Below are 9,973 nucleotides of genomic sequence, written 5' to 3' on the forward strand. Positions count from 1 at the left end.
GATTTAAGTCTTTATTTTACTAGATTTGATTATATTTCCAATCATATCTTAAAGGTTAGGGAGTATTTTGGGCTGAAGCAGTTTTGTGTTGAAACTGAAGCCTGTGGAGGAGTGATGAGTTTGGCTTGGAGTCATGAGCACAGCGCGGAGGTCTGACTGCGGCCTTCAGGGCAGAGCTAAAGCTGATAGGTCTGGTGTGGGGGGGCACGGGGGGGGGGTTTAACAATTACACTTATGGAGTCTAACGTCTCACCTTTTCACACCCAACAATAAACTCACAGGACAGTATGAAAGAAAAAAAAAGAAGAAGACAGATAAACCAAGGTGAACAAACAGAAAATGAACGCAGCAAAAATCAGAAAGATTTTTGAGAGGAAGGTTTTTGAGCAGGCGAGGCTGGTGTGTGATTAGAGATGTAACACACAAGAACACACCAATGCAGTATATAACATGTACTGATAACTATGTAAACAACACTGAAGCATTCCATAACCAGCCTTAAACAAAGAGATGTAGAAAAGACTTGCGGCTAACAGAACAACTCACCTGCTGTCAGTGTCCAAACCCACAAAGTCCTTCTTCTCGAAGGGAACGCACAGCAGAGGGATCTTATCACCAGACTTGTCAGTGGCTCGGTCAAGCCTCTTCGACTCCAGAACGATAAATATCGACTCCACGAAATCTTCCACTCTCTTCTCCACGTCTGAGCAGTCTTCAAAGCTGGGGTAGAAGGCCACGTCTGTCCTCTGCTGCTCGGCGATATCCCCCTGGAGCCCGAACACCAGCAGGCGGGAATCGTAGAGCGTGGAGCTGTATACCTCCTTCTGGCCGTGGAAGCGCTCCGCAGTCTGGGGCCACTCTTTGGCCGTGGCGCAGGTGGTGATGGAGATGAGGCCCACCACCTTGCGGTGCGTCTGGAAGTCGCCCCACTCGTTGTTCTCGGGCAGGTAATGGTGGCGGTAACGGATGTAGAGGAGACGCTGGGAGTCCCTGATGCTCAACTGGCTCACGCTGGCGATGCGCTTGTAGATCTTGAAGAACTGGTCCTCGGGGACGATGCCGACCGGCTGGACCACCACGAGCACGGTCTGGTGGTCCTCGGCGCATTGCAGGTAGTCTGGGACGCTCATCTTCACATGTGGCTTCATGGGACACAGAAAACACAGACAGTTAACAGTGCAAACAGGGCCCAACTCATACTGGATTTTTGGGGCCGATGCCAATACCAATATTAAGTAATTAAAAACTTCTGATATCAATATGTCAGCCGATAATTTTATATATAAAGAATATATACATAAACATACATTTTCTGCAATGATCCCTTCAATGTAGTTATCAAAAACTTGTGACAAAGATATGTTATGAAGGCATGAATATTTACAGTTTGACAATAAACTTTATCATATTAAAAGACATGAATGCAACTACACTGGGAATTGAATATTTCTTTAGTAGGATGGAGTTCCAGTGATTCACTTTCACTCTAGTGGGATGAAGGAGGAGATAGTACTGCTAGAGATACAGTCAAATCACAAACACACAAAAGAATGCATCACACACTTGTGAAAAGAAAGTGTTTCAACCACAGCTTATATCATCATTGTCAAATATATGGGAAAAATAAAATAAAAAATATAATATACACATTCACCGGCCATCTCATTAGGTACACCTGTGCAAGCTAATGCAATCCAATAGAACAGCTCTGCTATAAATTATACCATAAAGGAGCTTATACATGTTCAGTTGTTGTTGACATTATCAGAAAGGTAATAATTCATGTTTATTACTGAAGTCATAGTAGGTGATGGTGTTGTACTAAAGTGAATTATATTGAATGGTGTTTCTAATATTTTGGCCACACCATTAACTTACATAGGGGGGGGGGGGGGGATATTGGAAAAAATGTTCAATATAATGCACTCCAGTAGCATACTCTATGACCTCAGTAAAACATATGAAGTAGAATTATCACCTTTCTATTAAAGTTAACAACAACTGCAAAATGTATACGCTTCTTTATTAAAGTAGAATTTAAAGCAGAGCTGTTGTATTGGTGTGAATTAGATAGCACATTGTACCTAATCAAGAGGCCAGTGACTGTTTTTGGTCAGACAGCTTTATATTTTTTGGATCAAATCTGATCCATGAAGCTCCACTGTGGTCTCATAGTTTTTCACACTAAAAGTCAGCAGCTGTGTTTGTGTATAGTGTGACGTGTACTCTCCAAAAAACACCAACATTTGAATGAAAAAGTGCTGTTTGGAGTCTGTAATGTATGCAGGATGGGAAAACTGCATCTAAGCGACTCCAAATGAGTCGGGAAAAGTGATGTTTCTAACTAATATCGCTTTACCGAAAAGAGCCAAGCAACACCTGCTGCTGTCCTTTGGTTGCACATAAACAAACACAGCAGTATCCGTTCATTTATAGGCTGAATATCAGCTGACGACATTATTACAGCGCTCACATGTGAACACCAGCTGGTACTTTATAAAACAATGGCCCTCACTTCATTAGTTTCCATTTCTATCCAAATAAATCACCGTAAATAGCGTTACGTTCAGATGTTTTACCTGCTTGTTCCAGCTAGCTTAGCTCAGCTAGCTATCCTATGAATTAGCTGCTCGTGACAGTCTCGCAATAACAACGCTGACTGCAACCAGTAGGTTAATATTACACATGTCAGCTTCATACAGTTTAATGTCTTCTAACGTAATGTCTTTACTATAAAACGTTAACTCACATTACCTTATCAGGAACCTGCCAGACTTCCAGCTTCCTCCTTTAGCTCACTGTTTATTCACACTACTGCAACAGAAAAGCTTCCGGCTAACATTTTCAAAATAAAACGCTCACAGGATGATACACCTGAGCGTCAGTTAGGTATATTTACTGTGGGGGTAAACTGGAGTATAGTTTTGAGGTATTTGTACTTTACTTGAGTATTTCAATGTGATGCTACTTTAAACTTCCACTCCACTACATTTCAGAGGGACATATTGTACTTTCTACTCCACTAAAGATAAAGATAAATTTATTGATCCCACAGTGGGGAAAATAATCGTTACAGCAGCTCACAAAGATAGGGATATGACAAAAAAAACGTCTAGACGTCTTACAAAAAGCAGTGTGTAGTTGGGCTCACATTTCAGATGTCTATGAGTTGTTAACAGCTCCACCAAATAGTGTTTCCCTCTAAACTTCTCACATGGTTTCATTTCAATAAATAATGTGTACAAAATAACACCACTAATAATAAACCACGTCCAGCAGCTACAACAGTAACATGCCACTTACACACTGATGCTTCAGTGTTAATACAAATATTTTAATGAGTTTCAATTGTGTTGAGTAAGCCATAGCTGACTAATGTTTTATTTGAAAGCAAACCCCTCTGTTCCTGCTACCTGCCTTTAGCTTGATTATTTTCTTCTTCGTCTCATTCTATAAATATAGAAGTCAAGTGTGCTGTATTACCTCCACCTAGAGGATACAGGCAGTATTATTTGTTTTCATATCGCTTCATTGATGTAAACTGTAGTTTGATTTCTTGGTGATTTTAAAAAATAACTTTATCATGCAAGTGACCTCAGGCCATGATTATATGAAACTTGGCTCAATGTCTTTAAATTTAGACTAATCAACTCAGTCTTGCTGTAAAAAAATAATAAATTCTGATTGATGGCAGCCGTTGGATTTTCAAAATAGTTTATTTGTATGGATTACAAGTGGTCATGATATGATACAGCTACAAACTACTGACACTGCAGATCCACAGGGTGTGACTCTACAGGCAATTAGAATATTCCACTGACTTGCAAATTAGAAATGTGAGCGGGAAAATGTCTCCACACTATCCTGTAAAATTCCACATTGACATGGGGACTGAATCTGAAAAATAGAAAAGAACACATTCAAATTTAATTCACAGACGCTGAAACTTGAAACTGAATTTTTCTGTTTTCAAGTTGAAATTCAAACTTAAAATTAATGTAATGCCAAAGTTTTTCGGTCCCACGGTTCAATAAAAAAAAATTCAGACAAGTAAATTCAACTCCATTTTATTTTTATACCCATAAATCACTTTTCACAATCTTCTTGGAAGACATCAGCATTTTATTCCCTATTTTCTTCATTTTTTGGCCAAGGGGAATTGGTCCAAAAGCAAAGCAGGAGCTCAGAGAGAAAGACATGGAATGTCTAAAACATGGTTCATAGTGAATATACATCAATAACAGGCAAACGTCTACAACCATCGACTTACAAAACAGTGCACAAACATTGTGTGTAAAAGCTGTCATTACTAGGGATCCCAAACCGTAACAACACAATTTTGAAAGCAGAGGGGGGGTTTGACAGATGTTACAAGTAAGAGGTGAGAGAGGGAAACCATGTGGCCCTCAATTTAAAAACCATGATATGAGACCCGATACATGAACATTGTATTCCGAAGTGAGATCAATCAACTGAATGAATGCAAATACATGAAAAGCACAAATAAGTGAAGCCTTCATTTTTCCCATGTGGTAAGTGTTCCCTAAGGCTAGTTTAAGACTGAGTCAGGTCCAACTAAAACACATCAGCTTTGACCTTTCTCTCTGTTTGGAATGAGGCAGGGTTTCAGTGCATAGTCACATTACTGCATCTTCATGCCCAGGACAAAATCAGTGTTACTGTAACATAAAAGAAACAGAAGTAGAAGAAGCTACGTCCTCAAAAGCTCCAAGATTCACATCTTTTCAGTCCGATTGTTTATGCGCCCTATTAAATGTTTGCCGTCTGTCAGCTAACAATACAGAGACGAAGCTTTCAAGTTATACAGTTAAATTATGGAAAAACGTAGAAGACTGCAGGTAAGTGCTATTACTATAGTGAATATCCACCTGCATAAGCGCATTACAGAGATAGATAGATATATATATTGGCACCAAATGTGACATTAGGAGATATGTTCTTCCTTTTTGACTTGATGCTAAAATTAAACAGCTATCTAATGAAATGCTGAACCACTGAAATGTTTGTTTTGTAACTCTGGACCATTGGAGACCATAATAAATGCCTATTGACAGTGTTTGGTTCCCAAATGCAATTTTTTTTATACTAGTCACCAAAAAGGGCATAGCAAGGTTTTTAAAATACTGAAGTAATGAGTCCCCCCACTGAAACCCTATCGCCCTAGGAAGGTTATGAGTTGGACTTTTCATACTGTGTTTTAGTTTTGGATTGTTCAATAATATTTTCTCCACATAAGGGTCACTTCTACACATTACATTTCGGGAAATACTGAATCCTTTTCTAATTTCTTTTTCCTGTTGGCCTAAAGGTGGTCACACTTAAAAAATGTTGAATACTGAAAACAGCCTTTAAAACACTCCAAATATATAATAATATGTTAACTACCTCAAAAGTTGTCTAAAAAGTCCTAAAAGGTAACTACAGGCCTGGTAACCAATGATGACTTAAAAGGTACCCTGTGGAGTTTTTAACCACTAGTAGCGCTATGGAGCATTGTTTTTTTTTTTTAAGAGTGGGATTGTATAACGCACAATGACGCATGCTGCCGTGCTATTCCACTGATAAACAGTTGGTAGTATTGTGCCAGCAAATGTAGCAACGTGCCAACAAAGGAAGCAAAGAAGAAGACTGCCAGCAAACTAACATATATGTAAACAATGCAGGATTATGAAAATAATTTCAATTGGCTTAACTGATGTTTTATGCAGGATACGCACTCGATACGTTTGTTAGACCACAAGGTAAGAAAGACTAGATGTAAACACAACTTTTAACTTTTGTTTCCAAAAAACTTGACAGGTTCCCTTTAACGCGTTTCTAATTTTGTACAAAAAAGGACTCTTCGAGTTTTTGGTGGCATTACTGCTCTTCTACACTGTTTAGATCAGTGCAGGACCACAGTGGGCTACAGTGGGGTCCCATTTCGGAACCAAACTTCTGATCACATACCATACACGGTGACCAATGGACCAAAATCACAAAAAAGAAGTTAAACGCCACAAAAGACGTCTTTAGCTGCAATAATTGAAAATGTACTGGGTTTAAAAGGGACGTTACGGTCCCTGCTACTTCAGTGTGCATTTTCATCCATGTGAAGTACAAATAAGCGTGCCGTCATGTGCAACATGGGAACCTGAAGGCTACTGAAAGAGACGACAAAGTAGTTAAGACTGAGTGATTATGGTGCGTTTGGTCTGCAGAGGATCAGGGAAGATTCTGGGTTGAATGTTGTCATCCGGTGGATTAGTTAAATCTCCAGCGATCATGTGGCCGCGGCCAAGATTAGTCGACCTAATTACTGCACATTTAGACACCCCGTTGATTCCTGGGAGCACTTTGTAACACTAATGTGTCACAAAGGAGAGAAAGGTTCAAGAGGAATCAAAGGAAAGAACAGAAAATAATAAACACAAAAAAATAAAAACTGATGACGACTGATTGAGAGATAAATGGTGCAGTAGGGGGAATGTGTGTCTTCTGATTATTTGGCATTATTCTTCATTATGGCATTGAACGTGGGTGGACACTATCGGTGATGTCGAGAGAAAGAGTGGATAAAGGGGGTCCATTGGGGCGCAGGGTAGGTAGGTAGGTAAGTGGTTGTGGGGATGGGGTTAAGATGGAGAATCACACGCCGCCCTCAGTCAGTTTCAGAAATTGGTCCACTGTATCTGCCTCCACCGCCTCAGAAAACATCTCGTAGTCCTGTGGAGAAGAAAAATGCCAAGAGTGTCAATCAGCAGACAGGTAAACCCAGGAATTCTGAAAAGCAGAAGACTGTTGTTGGGTTTGTGTGCTCCCTACTCAGCCAAAGCCTGAATGGAACATCACTGTACAATCCAGAGAGGACTGAGTGTCTCTGTAGTTCCAACAACTCCAACAGTGTGAGAAGTACTCTGTTTGGTCTATAACATTTCCGAAAATGTCCTTGTATGTCTTCTTTGACCCCAACTAACAGTCTGCAATGCAAAAATATTCACTTTAATGTCACAGAGGACTGAAGAAACCAGAAAATGTTCACATTTTGGAAACTAGAATCAAAGAACTAATCAATTTGTACAATTCCCTCTTTAAAAATGGCTCAAAACGATCATTAGTTATCAGTATAGTTGGAAACGTATCGATTAATCAACTTATCATTGCTACTGTACTCCGTGGTACAAGTCAATTTCAGGAGTTGTAATCTCCAGTTAAGCTTTCACTCATATCTCGCAGCTAGTGGAAAATAAGGTGTGCCAAATCGACCGGGCCAAAGCAGGCCATTATTTCAGTGTATCAGATACATGATTTAACATGTGTTTATCTGATCAGTATCTGTAGCTACTTCCTCATACTTCACTCCACAGACTATCAGAGAAAGAACACAGGTATACTATTGTGTAAATAACCTCTAATTAAATCTGTTGGATGTTGGAAAATGACGTAACGCACTGGGCTAGACTGTTTTACTAGAGCGGATGTATCACTCTGTTGGTCTTCTTGGAGTGAGAGTCAGCCTTCTCACGATTGCATGGAGGTGTTACACAGCAGAGTTTCTTCTCTCAAAAATGCTCTTTCAGCTGCAGGGATCACACTGAACCACAACTGAGTTTCATTTTTGACACGTCATCAAGTTTCAGACAGATTTGACATTCATTAGAGCCGACCACTGGGGACAGGGGGGGCGGTTGCGTCAGCTAAAAATGAGAAGCTGCTACTTTGCTAATAAGGAAGAAAGACGAGAAAGAACAGATTTGATAAACATGTTAGTTTCATGTATTTTGCAAATCTGGGTGAAAGAACTCCAGTGCACCTTAAATGATCTACTGCTGTAAAGTAGAGCAGATTTGACTAAAGCAAAGACAGGATGTGTGTTTGGTCATTTCACAATCAAATCTCTGTCCTAAGCAGAGTATACAGAAAAATGGTGGCAGAAAAATGACACAGCAAGCATACGGTTTGTTCTTTCAGCCATGAAAGAGGAACAAACTCTTCAAACCTACCTTTCAAGCCTGCAAGAGCCCAGTTTTTAATAATCAAAAGCATTTTTTTCTTGGCATACTCCTTTAAATCACAAGAGTTCCAAAGGATCTCTACTAACTCAAACTATTCTATCATTTTTATTCATCCTACTATTATTATCCCACCTTAAAAGTCAGCTCCATTTCTACAGTGACATTCAAAAGGTTATTGTGTTCAGTAACTGATGTGGAGAGGTTAAAAATAAGCGTCTCCCCCTCACCCCGCAGTACTTGTCTTCATTGAAAAGCTGGGGAGGGACAGCCGTGGGGTTTCCTGCTTTGTTTCTCATTTCATCGCGGAGCTCGCCACCCACGGAGATGTCGATTAGCTCATACTGGATGCTTTTGCTCTCGAGGATTCGGATCACCTCGGCCTGCTGAGACTTCACCTGAAAAAACACACAACGGCTGCCATCAGAGACGCACTAAACGGCAACGTTAACAGCAGTAAAAACAACTTCTGACATGTTTTTACTAGAGAAAAGTGTGTCTGTGTGGTTACTACTATTGAAAAATCAACCTTGTAATGTTATTTCACTGCTTTTCAAGGGCAGTGACACAAAGTGCTGAAATGCCTTTAAAAAACACTGGTGTTATCTGGCTGGTGGGTGATGATTAATAGACCCCGTGAACACTCTGCTATCTGTTTGGGGCGAGTGAGGAAGTTGGGAGGGTTTTTTTTTTGCAAAAAGTGACCACACCTAAGAATAACACAAACTGGAAACCCACAAGCTGGCATTCAGTTTACCACACACACGCACACTCTTATTGTGAGGCCAGTTCCACGTCCTTAAACAAACGGGAACTGCTTGTTGCGCTTAAAGGGGGAAGCAGGCTGAACAGTTAAAAAAGCGCCTCTGAATCACGTGAGGTTTGGTCAGTGGTGGCTACTACTTTGGGAAAATGTTACTCAATACACGCAGCAGCACACACATATGTGCACATATCATTATACATCAATGTCTTATGTATAGCAAGTGTTGAACATGGTGGCAAGATGATTGAAACTGACCAATTAAAACCTATCCAGTGGTTTAATCTAAGGTTTCTACAGCAACCCAAAGACATCAATGCACATGAGAGGGTTAAAAATTCACATACGTCACAGAACTTTTCCCCCTACATGAATTCCTCACTGTTAATAGATGCCAGATGTTTGACCCAGTGCATTGCCCATATGCTGTTTTCATAAAGGTGCAGCAAAAATGAGTCAAACAAGACACGCTGCGTTGTCCAGCATCTGCATGTTTATTGATACATCTGCAGAGTCTTGATGTCACTCCAGTCATCCTACTGTAATGCAGAACTGCATTAGAAAATCTAACAATTGTATATTACACTGCTTATCAGAGAAAGCAGTCAATAAATAAAGTCAACGTGTGACTTTTACCTGAATTAAAGGATCTACGGGTTAATTCGGATTACATATAATCTACAAGGCAGCTTTTACTAAAGTGACATTTGTAATTGTATTACCGGCTCTGGTGCTGGTTTAACACAACCAGGCTGTAATTTCAAAAGAGGATTGGTTAGCAAGTGCACCATGTCAAACGATGAAATTAAAAACAAACTATATTTAGAATATTCGGCGAATGCTGGACTGATAACTATCTATCTAGCATGTCATTTCTACAAGGGTTTCACCGTTACTTGTCATAAGCGATGTCACCTTAAATTGTCTGATTTTTAAATGAAGTTTGGCGTGTCGGTACAGGAAGTAGACATACAGTGGATGCACTTCGCTATTCAGGCCAGCCTTATGTATCATAATGAGACTGTAATAGTGTCAGTGTTTAGAAGAAGTAAGACAAGGTTGTTCATGTGTTAGAGAAATTTCTGGAAACATAGCTAACGTTAGCCAAACTCACTCAATGAAAACACACCTAGCATTGACCAAGATGACGGTAATGAATTGAACTCATTCAAACCGGCTCGTCTATGCGTCTCCTTTA

General features: G+C 39.9%; 2 protein-coding genes across 3 annotated transcripts in view; both read right to left on the reverse strand.

The window, feature by feature from the left end:
- The window catches only part of trappc9 (trafficking protein particle complex subunit 9), a 211,984-nt gene extending 209,179 nt beyond the window's left edge, over nucleotides 1–2,805 (reverse strand). For both annotated transcript variants that reach the window (XM_053333925.1, XM_053333924.1), the window contains exons 1-2: nucleotides 2,755–2,805; nucleotides 547–1,142 (exon numbers count right to left, since the gene is read on the reverse strand). In XM_053333925.1, coding sequence (XP_053189900.1) covers nucleotides 547–1,130 — 584 coding nt within the window. In that variant the 5' untranslated portion in view covers nucleotides 1,131–1,142; nucleotides 2,755–2,805. The remainder of the gene's footprint in view (nucleotides 1–546; nucleotides 1,143–2,754) is intronic.
- Nucleotides 2,806–5,249: 2,444 nt separating this feature from the next.
- Nucleotides 5,250–9,973, reverse strand: part of sh3bgrl3 (SH3 domain binding glutamate-rich protein like 3) — a 5,090-nt gene continuing 366 nt past the window's right edge. The window contains exons 2-3 of the mRNA XM_053333927.1: nucleotides 8,243–8,410; nucleotides 5,250–6,726 (exon numbers count right to left, since the gene is read on the reverse strand). Of these exons, the coding sequence (XP_053189902.1) occupies nucleotides 6,649–6,726; nucleotides 8,243–8,410 (246 nt within the window). The 3' untranslated portion in view covers nucleotides 5,250–6,648. The remainder of the gene's footprint in view (nucleotides 6,727–8,242; nucleotides 8,411–9,973) is intronic.

Source organism: Scomber japonicus, chromosome 15 (genome assembly GCF_027409825.1).
Source record: "Scomber japonicus isolate fScoJap1 chromosome 15, fScoJap1.pri, whole genome shotgun sequence".
Taxonomy (NCBI): domain Eukaryota; kingdom Metazoa; phylum Chordata; class Actinopteri; order Scombriformes; family Scombridae; genus Scomber; species Scomber japonicus.